The following is a 12,560-nucleotide window of genomic DNA, read 5'->3' as shown; positions in this document are numbered from 1 at the left end:
ATGAGCGCTCTTGTAAAACTGTACCTTCCGGGTAATGGCCTGAGAGCGATATTTCCTGGGATGTTTCAGGGATTAGGGGCACTGACCTACCTGGATCTGAGCGAGAATCTCATAGAAGCTCTAAATCCAGGTTCTCTCAAAGGCTTAGACCAACTGAAATTCCTTATGCTGAGCCTCAATCAAATTCATAGGCTGCCAATCTGGGCACTAGAGGGAGTCCCAGTGCTTGAAGACCTGCACTTGAGTTTTAACAGAATAAAAATACTAGAGGAAGGTGTTTTTGAAGCCACAGACAACCTCACTCGGCTCTTGTTGTCACACAACAATCTCACCAGTGTTAAAAATGGGAGTTTCAGAGGTGCAAAGCATCTCAATGAACTAGATCTCAGCAGCAACCGCCTAAATGTTTTACCCATGGATGCATTTGCAGACATCCCACAACTTCAAAAGCTGGATCTTCACCATAACATGATCAACAGTCTGCCAGATAATGCATTTTCTGTACTTGTGAATTTACGTACGCTGGACCTGAGGAACAATAACCTCAGCACAGTGACTGGAGGTTCCTTCTGGGGTCTGAGTGGCCTTACAACGCTGGATTTGAGCTTCAATCGGCTACAGTCATTACCTTTACATGTATTTCAAAAGATGAGTAAACTAAAGGTCCTTAAACTCTATCACAACTGCCTAGAATCACTAAACGAAGGCTTGTTTAATAATCTCACGGTGTTGAAAGAGCTTCAATTGGACCGGAACATAATTTCCAGAATTCCGCCAAAACTTTTTCACCAGGTCTCACACCTTCATGAGTTACAACTTGACAATAATCAGATCTCTGAACTACCTTCCAGTTTACTAAAAAAACTGAAACGGCTCCAGCACCTCCATGTGGACAATAACAAACTTTCACAAATTCCGAGACACCTCTTCCAAAACCAGCATCATCTCAAGGTGCTCTCCCTCAAGTCCAACCAAATTCAGATTCTTACAAATGTCACTCTGCTTCACCTTAAGTCCCTTCGGGAGATCTACCTGGACGGAAACCCATGGGACTGCTCTTCTGCTCATTTCAAGCATATGTGTGCGTGGATCACCCATGGCAAGAAGCTGAAGGACCGTCCGACATGTTTTGACACACACAACCCTGAAACGTCCTCCACAACACTCACTGAGCACTGCGCCAACCATGCAGGTGTCTTCACAGGGTCTTGGCTCCTTGAAATGAATCTGATATTGGCCATGTTTGGGGTTTATGGCTATATTTGTGAAATATAGTGTGTGTGTGTGTGTGTGTATATATATATATATATATATATAGAGAGAGAGAGAGAGAGAGAGAAAGCTTACATATATTGTTCATTGCATGGCATAGACTTTTTTTGTGTGTAAAAGCAGACTTGAAACCAAGAAATATGGTTATTTTCTTTTCCAATATTTCATTCTTTGAGTTGCTTCACATTTGTGCTTTATATATATATAGCAACCCACTACTGACACTGTGCTTAATTAGATAATTTACTATTAGCTACAGTCGTATTAACCAAGAATCATACTAAGCTATTACATTCAAATAAAAGCTTAATGGCATTAGTGTTGTAAGTAGCGGTAACGCCTTATGAGGGTTATTTGAGGAAAACGAGGGTGGAGGCCCGGTGAGGGCTGACCCCTTCATTTTTCAGCGGGGGTGAGGAGGAGGAAGTGCCACTGCCACTAAGAGGAAAGCATACTTAATCTAAATGATACTTCAGCAACTATTTCTGCCGTAAGCCTACGTCAGAGGCAGTCCAGAGAGATAAACAAAGGAAGGCTGTCTGTCTAGGCATCTTTGTGTAAACATAAGCCTGTCAAGCGGATTTGACCATGTTTTTGGAGAGACTGGGGTCCTTAAGAATAATAAAAGTGAGAAAATACAGATTGAAAGTGATTGTCATTGTGATGCACAGCACAGAACATAGTGCACACAAACAAAATGTGTCCTCCGTATTTAACTCATCACCCGTAGTGAGAAGAAGAATCCAGGGAGCAGCGTGTTTGGCTGGTACCTTGCTCAGAGGGGACCTCAGTGGCTCCTTGGCAATTCGGGATTTGAACCCGCAAAGATTAAAACATCCCAATCCTACCGGACTTCTGTACAGGTAGAGGCCTACGTGTTTTACAACATCCGTTTATTGGTGAACTGAGAGGATATCAGAGGACATAAATCACTACAGTCCCCCCGATGGGGCAGAGGTCACATGAAGTCGCCTTCCGGTGCCCGATAAATGTTTCACGAGGGAGGATGTCCGCTCATCAACCCCGTGTGCCCCTGAAATTTTGTCCCTTTTCTGGCGTCCTTGAGATAAAGTGTTCTCCCTTCGGTTGCGCTCTTAATTTCCCGGTTTGTTCGGGTCAGTTCAGGAAACTGCCACGCTTTCCACTTGCCGCCGGGAGCGACGGCTATTACAGTAATACCGGCTTTTTTTTGGGGGGGGGGGATCAAAGTGACAAAGGTATGCCTCAATCATACAGACAATGACTTTAATGACCTAGGTGACTCAAGCCACCACTGCCATTAATGGAGTGAAAAATGGAATTGGCGACTTCCTGTTCTTAATCTTTTTACATTTACAGCATTTATCAGACGCCCTTAACTTGTTGTTACAGGGACAGTCACCCTGGAGCAACTTAGGGTTAAGTGTCCTGCTCAGGGACACAATGCAAGTCAAGTGGGATTTGAACCTGGGTCTTCTGCTTCATAGGCGAGTGTGTTACCCACTAGGCGAGTACCACCCCACATAATATCCGTCTGTAGATGTGGTCTTGATTCTTCAACTTATCAGTTGATGTTTTGTGGGGACAAACTATTGAACAATAGATTCCGTGCGCAGAGACGTCTGTGGGCACAGGCAACAGCCCACGTACATTTGTGACACAAATAAATATGCAGACTAAATATCTGGGGATTTTAGAAGCTATGATCTATATTCCATTCTATTTGCTGCAAAAATAAAAATACTGCATTCCGACTCCACGTGACATGATGCCACATTACATCATACAGACAGAAATAGGTGTCCACAGGGGCCTAGAAGGGACAAAGGACTGGAAAAGATGTTTACTGGCATGTAAACAAACACACAATAGGTGCTGTGGAAGTAATCGCTACCTCTCACTCTCCCTCACACACACACACACACACACACACAAATTCCACTGCAGATTTTGTCCCACATCATGCTCACTTCCTGTAAAATGCTGCTTAAATACATACATCCAAACAAATTGATTCTGCAACATATCCCTATTGAAACTCTTATTTCAGAGGATGACCAATTTATTCCTCAACATTATTTGAGATTCATACATTTGCTTCAGAATCATAAAAACAGCACCACTGGCTATGAATGCATTTTTTTTTAATGGTGACAGGAAAGCAACGTTTTTTTTTTTGTTCCCTAAATTATCAACCACCGCGATCATACATATATGGCCAAAAAAAAAAAAGGGAAAAGGAACTGACGTGACCTGGCATACTACTTTATACGGAGTTGCGATAATACACACACACCCCACTTCGCAACAGTGCAGCAGCCACATGGAGGCGGGCAAATAAGGCGAGGCCAAAAGATGAGGCACTGCTGTGTGATGTAAAAATTAACCTGATCCCACGGGGCATCGGGTGCACGCCGTACACTCTCTCAGTCTGAAAACGTGGTGTATGCCTTACATTTGGGGTAACCATAAAAAAAAAAAAAAAATTATATATCAGTCAAATATGATATTTAGTAATGAGTCTTCTATTCGGTTCCCGGTCCTTCAGCCGTAAATACACTTGTGCTGTTTGAGGTTTCTCAGGTAGGAGAAGCTCTTCCCGCACTTGTCGCACATGTACGGTTTCTCGCCGGTGTGGACGCGCTGGTGAGATTTCAGCGTGTTGCCTTGGTTAAAGCTCTTGCCGCACAGGTCGCACTTGAAGGGCTTCTCCCCGGTGTGTATGCGCTGGTGCCGGTTCAGGTTGCCCACGCTGCCGAAGGTCTTCCCGCAGACGTCGCAGCTGAAGGGCTTCTCGCCGGTGTGGATGCTCTGGTGCGTCTTCAGGCTGCTGTGCTGCGTGAAGGTCTTGCCGCACAGCTTGCAGCAGAAGGGCTTTTCTCCGGTGTGGGCCTTCAGGTGGGTCTTCAAGTAGCTGGACGACTTGAAGCTCTTGCCGCACAGGTCACACGTGTGAGGCTTGTCGCCGTGGAGACACTGGTGCGTCCTCAGCGCGGGGAAGGACCGCAGGTTCTCGCCGCACACCAGGCACTGGCGCGGCATCTCCATGGAGTGGGTCTGCAGGTGAGTTCGTAGCGACTCGGCGCAGCCGGTCACCGCCCCGCACAGGACGCACATGAAGGACTTCTGTCCGAGGTGCATGCGCTGGTGCATTTTCAGGCCGCTCCGCTGGGCGAAGGACTTCCCGCACGTCTTGCAGCTGAAGGGCTTCTCGCCGGTGTGGATCCGCTGGTGGGCCTTTAGCGTGTCGGCTTGGTTGAAGCTCTTGCTGCAGACCTGGCAGGAGAAGGGTCTCTCGCCGGTGTGGATGCGCAGGTGCCGGTACAGATTGCCGGCGATTCTGAAGCCCTTGCCGCACTTGCCGCAGCAGTAGGCCTTCTCCCCTGTGTGGATCATCTGGTGCTTCTTCAGGCTGTACAGGCGCCTGAAGGACTTCGAGCACACGGTACAAGTGAAGTCCGCTCCGGGGTCGTGGTGCCCGCCGTCAAGGTCGTCAGGCCATTCTCCGGCGTGAATAAGCTGATGGATCTCCAGCCTTCGCTTTAATGTAAACCTTCGACCGCAGTGGGAACACTTAAAGGGCTTCTCCGCTGCTGTGTGAACTGCCTGGTGCGCCCTCAGCTGAATCTGCTTGCTGAAGGTCTTCTTACACAGACTGCAGCTCAGCGGCTTCCCCGCCAGACGAGGGCCCTGGCCCCTCCCCAAACGGTCAGAATTCCTCAACCCACTGGACGCCGTTTCATCTCTAGCATCACAAGAAGACATGTTGCCTTTGGTGACACTGGCCTCCCCCTCCTCTTCCTCAGCAGGAGATGGCAGCACTATACTGGCCGCCAATTCTACAGGATCTGCCCTCTCAGCACAGGCACTCCGTACGTAGTCCTCAAGGCGTTCCTCTTTTATGGTAATATTGCCATTTTGCTCTGTACTGTTGCACTGTGGGGGACAGAAATATAAGGGAATTATATACACACACACACACACACACACATACACACGCATGCATACCTACAGTACTGGACCAAAACTTGGCCAGTACTTGAACACACCTTCTCATTCAAGGTGTTTTCTTTATTTTCATGACCATTTACGTTGGTAGATTCTCACTGAAGGCATCAAAACTATGAATGAACACATGTAGAGTTATGTACTTAACAAAAAGTGGAGACCTGGCCTCCACAGTCACCGGACCTGAACCCAATCCAGATGGTTTGGGGTGAGCAGGACCGCAGAGTGAAGGCAAAGGGGCCAACAAGTGCTAAACACCTCTGGGAACTCCTTCAAGACTGTTGGAAAACCATTTCAGGTGACGACCTCTTGAAGCTCATCGAGAGAATGGCAAGAGTGTGCAAAGCAGAAATCAGAGCAAAGAAAATAGAATATAAAACATGTTTTCAGTTATTTCACCTTTTTTTGTTAAGTACATAACTCCACACGTGTTGCCTTCAGTGAGAATCTACCAAATGTAAATGCTCATGAAAATAAAACATATTGAATGAGAAGGTGCGTCCAAACTTTTGGCCTGTACTGTGTGTGTGTGTGTGTGTGTGTGTGTGTGTATATATTTACAGCATTTATCAGACACCTTTATCCATAGTGCTTTACAATCAGTAGTTACTGACAATCACACAGGAGACATGCAGGGTTAAGTGTCCTGCCCATGGACACGATGGTAGCAAGTGGGGTTTGAACCAGGGACTTTTTAAGCGACTGTCAAACCCACTAGGCTACAACCATCCTTACAAGTACTCACACAAGCATGCTATGTGTGTGTGAGACTCTGAAATATCCTGTTTCTCAATGACAGTTGGATACCGCCGGAACTTCCTTTCTCTGCTTGTGTGCTGGAATGTACTCTGATGCACCCACCTCTTCCTCCGTGACGTGATGATGACCTGCTGCCTCTCCAACCAAAGGCTCCCGGTCGGACCAGCACTGGATGGTAGGCGAGCCTCTGCCTTCCGCAGTAGTTCCGGGGTCTGGAATTTACAATCCGATAAGAAACAGCATTTTATACACAGGCCTTCACACAATTCTTATTATACACCGTCCTTACATAGATTACAAGAGCCGTTTAGACAAGTCAAATGCGTGCAAGCATTCAAATTCAGCAAGACATACGACAACGAAGCAACGTTCACCGGCGTGTGGGTCGTCCGGCTGGTCTACGAAGAGAACCTCCGGGTTTGGCTTCTGCGGGTCAGGCCTGCCCTGCTGGCCCATCAGGTGCACTCGCCTCTTCAGCTGCTGGTTCTCGGTCTGGGTCTGGGACGCCTCCAGGCGCAGAACCGCGGAGCACTCGTTGAAAAGCTTGCAAATCCTCTCGACTGCCTGCTTGGCCACCATTTCCAATATAGTCGCCAACTGAGCCTGGAACAGAAAGACATTCAGAGGAGCAGAGGTGACCGGTTTGCATCTCTTTCCACGACCGAAACGAACGTTTCACTTCTTACTCGCACTTGTCACATACTTGCTCAGCGTAGGACGACATGGCGACACGGTGCTCGAACCCCGACGCAGCCATTACACCGGACATAGACGTACAGCGGCTAGAATGACGGGCCGAGTCGATACAAAATGGCGCCGCGAAATCGCGCTGTGTGTACGAATCGAGAACAAGCGAACTACGACACGAAAGTACCTCCGTTCCACCCGGCACGCACACAAAAGCCGAACCGTGCAACGCCAGTAGCGCAACTACTACATCTATTTCTATTCCGCGGGAGCGGGTCCGAGTCGCGCCGCTGCAGAATCTGTCGAGACTTCTGACAAACTAAATCTAGACTGTTTAGCAAACATATATATATATATATATATATATATATATATATAGATAGATAGAGACCTTACCGTCATTTCAGTCGGATTGTTTCGACGCTCAGCAGAAATCCCATCCTCTGACTGCCGACACCGTATCTCGAGAACTTTTGTCATCTCTGTTATAGTAGTTTTAACAACAAAATCCAGGATAGACACCACCTCGGACTGCACAATCGACATTTTATTTATGATGAATTAGGCACCAGATTGCTTGAGATTTTCTGTCACCGCCAGTCGCCACATGCTAAAGGGAGCAGAAAACTCGCGAATGTTTAGTTCTCGGACCGAGCGGCAGGTCGCCTCTCCGGCGCAGGACGCGTCGTGTCAAAATAAAAGTCCCAAGCATGTTCATAAATACTTACAACGGGTTTATACAGAATAATCTATTTCGAATTTGATCAGTTTGATGTTTTGCTTCTAAATAAAGGCACCTTCCTCCCTGAAAAAAGGGTGGAACGCTTTTTACTTTACTGCTCTTTTCTTTAAACATTGTCTTTCACTCATTTGCACATATTTTATGTTAAAGATGTAAAAGTGTGATATTTGGTTATGTTTGCAATATTTGCATTTTGGTTCATTGTATACTTGCAGCATTTGCAATACTGTGGTCTGTAACAGTCGCAAAAAGCATTTCACTGCATATCATATCGCGTATGACTATGTATGTGACAAATAAAATTTGAAAATTTGAATTGTGCATGGACACATGTAATGATGTTTAGGTTAAAATCGTCTTAGTAATAAAAAAAAAAAAAAAAAAACTTTGTTCAGTTCACCCTTTCTTTATTTGATCTGTTCAGCTCTGCATGCTTGTAGAGATTCCACGCGTAGAACTGACTGATACTGTAGTTTTCTGTTGCCATTTCCATGTGATGCTGTTTTTCTTAATATAATTGGCGCACAACTACAGAACTATGTGACGTCTTCTATTGGTAAAAGTTTGACCCTTGATATCCAACAATAGCGCGCACACACAAAACCAGGCGCATCAGCTTTTAATGTTTTTAATGGTCTTACGGCACTAACCTCGCATAAATGGATCCTGTTATGTACACAGAAGTGATTGTTTTATCGCGGTGATACACACAACACGGCACACTGCGCACCGCGATTCGTGTCCTCCGCGCCTGATTTTTATTCTACGTTTTCCACTGCACACATTTGTGCTCTTTGAGGTTTCTGGCGTAGGCGAAGCTCTTGCCGCACTTGGCGCACGCGTACGGCTTCTCTCCCGTGTGCACGTGCATGTGCGCCTTCAGGTTGTTGGCCTGGGCGAAGCCCTTGCCGCACACGCGGCAGCCGAACGGCCTCTCGCCCGTGTGGACCCGCTCGTGCCGCCTGAGGTTGCTGACCAGCCGGAAGGCCGCGCCGCAGGTGGCGCAGGGGTACGGCTTCTCGCCGGTGTGGATGCGCTCGTGCGCCCGCAGCGAGTTGGCCAGGGCGAAGGGCCGGCCGCAGTACGCGCAGGCGTGCGCCTTCTCGCCGCTGTGCAGCTTCTGGTGCGTGTTGCACGCGCTCTTCTGGGCGAAGGCCTTGCCGCAGGTGGGGCACTGGTGCGGCTTCTCGCCCGTGTGCAGCTGCACGTGCAGCTTGAGGGACGCCGCCGAGCTGTAGCACTTGCCGCAGACCTCGCAGCGCTGCGGGTTGGCCGGCTCCGGCCGCTGCCGGGGCCCGGGGCCCCTGCTGTGCGTCAGCAGGTGGTTCTTCAGCGCGTAGTTGTAGACGAAGGCCTTGCCGCACACGTCGCACATGAACGGCTTCTCGCCGATGTGCACCTGCATGTGGCCCTTCAGGATGCTCCGCTGGTTGAAGCTCTTGCCGCAGATCTCGCACACGTACGGCTTGGCGCCCGTGTGGATCAGCGCGTGCCGCTTGAGGTTCACCGAGAGGCTGAAGCTCTTGCCGCACACGCCGCACTTGTGCGGCTTCTCGCCGGTGTGCACCATCTGGTGCGCCTTGAGCGTCTGCGAGCTGCGGAAGGCCTTGTCGCAGCGGCCGCACTGGTACGGCCGCTCCTCGGAGTGCACGCGCGCGTGCTGCGACAGCTGGCTGGACTGCGTGAAGCGCTTGCCGCACGTGCCGCAGGCGTACGGCTTCTCGCCGGTGTGCAGCCTCTGGTGCACCACCATGCTGCGCCGCACGGTGAAGCCCTGGCCGCACAGGCCGCAGGTGAACGGCTTGACCTTGGCGTGGACCAGCTCGTGGGTCCGCAGGGCCCTCTCGTTGCAGAAGCCCCGGCCGCATTGCGGACAGACGAAGTTCTTCTCGTGGCACATCATGTGCCGGTTGAGGGCTTTGAGGTGCAGGTACCTCTTCCGGCATTTGCCGCAGCTGTGCGGTTTCTCGTCCGCGTGCACTTTTTGGTGGCCCGTTAGCAGGCTGTAGAGGGGGAAGGTCTTGTCGCATCTGTCGCATTTGAAAGCCTTTTTTTCTCGGGCCGCTTCCGAGCGCGGGTCCAGGCTGATGTTGACCGCGAGCGACTTCCTCTGGGCCGCGCCGGCGCCCGGGCCGGACCTCTGCCGACTCGAGGAAGGGCCCCTGCGCGGAGTCTTCTTGGGCCGGGCCGGAGTCGCCTTCCGCGCCGCGCGAGACTCAATGACGCAAGAAGCCGAGTCAAGGAGTCCTGGCCGGGACCGACCTACGCTGCACCGACTGCCCGTCACTGGGGGAAAAAAAACAGCAACACCGTCATTTTATTCATCTGTAAGCCAAAAGGGGGTTCAAGACCCGGGTTCAAACCCCACTTACTACCATCGTGTTCCTGAGCAAGACACTTAACCCTGAGTGTCTCCAGGGGGGACTGTCCCTGTAACTACTGACTGTAAGTCGCTCTGGATAAGGGCGTCCGGTAAATGCTGTCGATGTAACTGTATTGAGGAACCCAAGCGCGTTTGTTAGTCATTGTAGGTAAATGTTTATCACTATGGCATCACTGCGGGCTCCAAACTAGAACCGACAGAAAAGGATGCAGTGTTCACATTGTGAGCGCGTCTCAAAGCGGACTCGGTCCTCTCATTAGTCTGCTGAATTCCTGATGGGTCTCATGTGATCTGTCTACGGCAAGGCCAGGGGACCATAAACCCCCCCTCAAAGCGAACCAGGGCCGTTTTGTGCTGATAATATATAATAGTAATGAGGAAGGGCCGAACACAAGCCACAGGTTTAATTGCAACGTACCTGCTTGATTTGAGGTTTCAATTTGAACGGCTCCATCCAGCTCATTTAACAACTCGCTGGAAGGAATTGTCCCGGCATGTAACTGCAGAAAGACGATTCGCGGTCGTATGAAAATTTGGAAAATGTTGTAAAAACAAACAAACCTCATTAGAGAAAAAAAAAAAAAAAAACCTACCTCCTCTGTTACAAGGACCGCCTGCGCATCCCGGGAATCCTGTGCGTCACTCAAGAGCCTCAGCGTGGACGGCCTGAACTCTGGGAAGAGACACGATTCCGCACTCAACAAGCTGACAAACTAAACGCGCCATCATGTTGACGACGGAACGGCCGAGCAGAAAGGTGGTCGTGAAATGGAAGTAAACGGGCCTTAAAGTGGCCCGGGAACGCGCCGTTAATCAGGCTCAAACGCTCATTAATACACTAATAATAAACCTGTAAAAAAGCAGTACGGTGTGGAACGAAAAACCCGTCTACGCTATCAGACGGCGGTTATCAAAATTAATAAGCCAATTTTATCCAGAAAAGCCTCGCGAGTTTGTCTTATTTTCGTCTTTATTTGGTCGCCCTTTGAGGGTTCTACTGTAGACACGCTCGGCCAAAGCAGATGAACGCAATCCGAGGGTACCGGTTACTTTTACAGCACTGGCCGCCTCGGCTTGACACGGCAGGTCTTGGGCCAGCTTGACCAGGTCCTCCGTCCCGGCGATTTTAAGGGAACCCAGCCGAGCGTGGATGGATCGGAGCCTCCTCCTCAGATCTTTGTTCTCGGCCAGACTCAAGCAGTATTGCCTCTGCAAGACCGCGGTGCACTCCGCGAACAGGGTGCAGACCTTGCGCACGGCCTCCTTCGCCAGGGTCTCCATGACGGACGTGATCCTTGTCTGGCGGAGGTTGAAATAAGGAAGGAAGAAAGAAAAAGGGGAAAAAAGAAAAACCCTTTTCAGTTCATAATTCACTTTGGAATTGCTGATTAACATCGATGGTTTTCAACTTATTTACAGCCCTTCATGGCACAACTGCAGTTTTAAAGATGCACATGCTTTGCTACGATGGTAGTAGCCTAGTGGGTAACACACTCGCCTGTTCAAACCCCACTTACTACCATCGTGTCCCTGAGCAAGACACTAAACCCTGAGTGTCTTCAGGGGGGGGGACTGTCCCTGTAACTACTGACTGTAAGTCGCTCTGGATTAGGGCGTCTGGTAAATGCTGTGAATGTAAAGGTGCACATTCTATGAGTTGAGGTGTCCTGCATGCTCAGCTCCCGGCGCGGCGCACGCATGCAGGAACCGGATGCGCGCTAAAAGATGATCGAGGATGATGAAGATGGCGTGCTCGCTGCCATTTACCTACCGTCCCCGCCGACTCCGGCTTGGGCAGGCCGTCGCCCGAAGTCCCCGTTCTCGTGGCAAACTCCTCGCAGACAACTTTCGAGATCTCCGCCAACGCCACTTCGGCCAGTATCGTCAGCACGGACGTCGTTTGCGTCTGAAACACGCCGGAATTCGCCATCGCTCCGGCAGCGGTCGGAATTTCCGTTCAGATAAAGGCGGCAGAGACTCGGACGTTCGAGCGCCGCGCAAGTTCATGAACGACAGGTCGGAGAGAAAAGCTCCGTGAAGTCAGCGTTCGCCTGACACAATAGAACAGCTTTACCGATGACCTTTACTGCGACTATTACTTCCGGTGACGCAAGGAGGTGGCTGTGTCAAAATAAAAGCTCCAACAGTCCACTCGTTTCAGTTTCAAGCTGTAGAAAAAAAGTTTTGAACGTTCAGGTGGATTGTTTTGTCAGCATTTACAGTGGTGGCCTAGTGGGTTAGGAAGCGGACCTTTAATCAGAAGGTTGCCGGTTTGAATCCCAAGATTCAACCCACACTCACCAAAGGTGATGGATTGAAAGCAGAGGACACATTTAATTGTGTGCTGCGCCGTGTGACAATTACTTCACTTTCACTTTAATTCCTACACTTGCACTGTGATCACTTTTCTGTAAACTTAAATCATATTGTGAACTTGTCTTCAACCAATCCTGCCAGTACGACCCCAAAAACACAACCATGTAATTAATCACACTGCTCACTCCGGTCAAGAGTGCAAGTGAAATTAAATTATCTTAATATAATTAATCTGTCCTGGCTTCCACGTACTCTCCACCATGACTTTTCAGGAAATCCCAGTTCAGCGTAGCACACTGATTAAATAACGGACCCATAAATGAACTGTCCTGTTTCCCCTAAATCTCATTTAAAGGTTATTTTCACTTCAAACCACAGAGCTGTCATTAGTATATGTGTGTGTGTGTATATATG

General features: G+C 49.3%; 3 protein-coding genes across 5 annotated transcripts; 1 reads left to right on the top strand and 2 right to left on the bottom strand.

Annotated features, from left to right (window-relative positions):
* On the top strand, positions 1 to 7,501 carry LOC114769627 (LRR receptor-like serine/threonine-protein kinase GHR1). The gene is made up of 7 exons (XM_028962817.1): positions 1 to 1,205; positions 3,994 to 4,149; positions 4,243 to 4,314; positions 4,411 to 4,566; positions 4,663 to 4,740; positions 6,363 to 6,652; positions 7,083 to 7,501. The coding sequence occupies exons 1-7, from the start codon at positions 1 to 3 to the stop codon at positions 7,268 to 7,270; spliced, it is 2,145 nt and encodes a 714-aa protein (XP_028818650.1). The 3' UTR covers positions 7,271 to 7,501.
* LOC114769089 (zinc finger protein 2 homolog) lies at positions 2,937 to 7,015 on the bottom strand. The gene is made up of 4 exons (XM_028961816.1): positions 6,722 to 7,015; positions 6,393 to 6,621; positions 6,121 to 6,230; positions 2,937 to 5,187 (listed from the first exon to the last, which is right to left on the bottom strand). The coding sequence occupies exons 1-4, from the start codon at positions 6,785 to 6,787 to the stop codon at positions 3,796 to 3,798; spliced, it is 1,797 nt and encodes a 598-aa protein (XP_028817649.1). The 5' UTR covers positions 6,788 to 7,015; the 3' UTR covers positions 2,937 to 3,795.
* Positions 7,502 to 7,668: 167 nt separating the features above from the next.
* On the bottom strand, positions 7,669 to 11,917 carry LOC114769319 (gastrula zinc finger protein XlCGF26.1). Of its 3 annotated transcripts, none has more exons than XM_028962220.1 (5): positions 11,598 to 11,733; positions 10,874 to 11,129; positions 10,424 to 10,503; positions 10,249 to 10,330; positions 7,669 to 9,733 (listed from the first exon to the last, which is right to left on the bottom strand). In XM_028962220.1, exons 2-5 carry the CDS (start codon positions 11,109 to 11,111, stop codon positions 8,211 to 8,213), a joined length of 1,923 nt encoding a protein of 640 aa, XP_028818053.1. In that variant the 5' UTR covers positions 11,112 to 11,129; positions 11,598 to 11,733; the 3' UTR covers positions 7,669 to 8,210. The 3 variants fall into 3 exon arrangements, with proteins under 3 accessions (XP_028818053.1, XP_028818054.1, XP_028818052.1); XM_028962221.1 differs by lacking the exon at positions 11,598 to 11,733 and adding an exon at positions 11,329 to 11,509; XM_028962219.1 differs by having other exon boundaries at positions 7,672 to 9,733; positions 11,602 to 11,917.
* Between the last annotated feature and the right edge of the window lie 643 nt (positions 11,918 to 12,560).

The sequence above is a fragment of the Denticeps clupeoides genome, chromosome 19, assembly GCF_900700375.1.
Source record: "Denticeps clupeoides chromosome 19, fDenClu1.1, whole genome shotgun sequence".
NCBI lineage: Eukaryota > Metazoa > Chordata > Actinopteri > Clupeiformes > Denticipitidae > Denticeps > Denticeps clupeoides.
The sequence above is the reverse complement of the archived record's forward strand: the minus strand, read 5'-3'. Positions and strand labels throughout refer to the sequence as shown.

Coding starts and splice junctions, on each gene's coding strand:
- LOC114769627 (XM_028962817.1), top strand. CDS start 1: ATGAGCGCTCTTGTAAAACTGTACCTTCCGGGTAATGGCCTGAGAGCG. Junction 4,150..4,242: donor TCTCCGGTGTGGGCCTTCAG/GTGGGTCTTCAA, acceptor GTGCGTCCTCAG/CGCGGGGAAGGACCGCAGGT. Junction 4,567..4,662: donor TCGCCGGTGTGGATGCGCAG/GTGCCGGTACAG, acceptor GTGCTTCTTCAG/GCTGTACAGGCGCCTGAAGG.
- LOC114769089 (XM_028961816.1), bottom strand. CDS start 6,787: ATGTCCGGTGTAATGGCTGCGTCGGGGTTCGAGCACCGTGTCGCCATG. Junction 6,622..6,721: donor TGTCGTCCTACGCTGAGCAA/GTATGTGACAAG, acceptor TTTCTGTTCCAG/GCTCAGTTGGCGACTATATT. Junction 5,188..6,120: donor ATCACGTCACGGAGGAAGAG/GTGGGTGCATCA, acceptor TGTCCCCCACAG/TGCAACAGTACAGAGCAAAA.
- LOC114769319 (XM_028962219.1), bottom strand. CDS start 11,760: ATGGCGAATTCCGGCGTGTTTCAGACGCAAACGACGTCCGTGCTGACG. Junction 10,331..10,423: donor CGGTCCTTGTAACAGAGGAG/GTAGGTTTTTTT, acceptor GTCTTTCTGCAG/TTACATGCCGGGACAATTCC. Junction 9,734..10,248: donor TGAAACCTCAAATCAAGCAG/GTACGTTGCAAT, acceptor TTTTTCCCCCAG/TGACGGGCAGTCGGTGCAGC.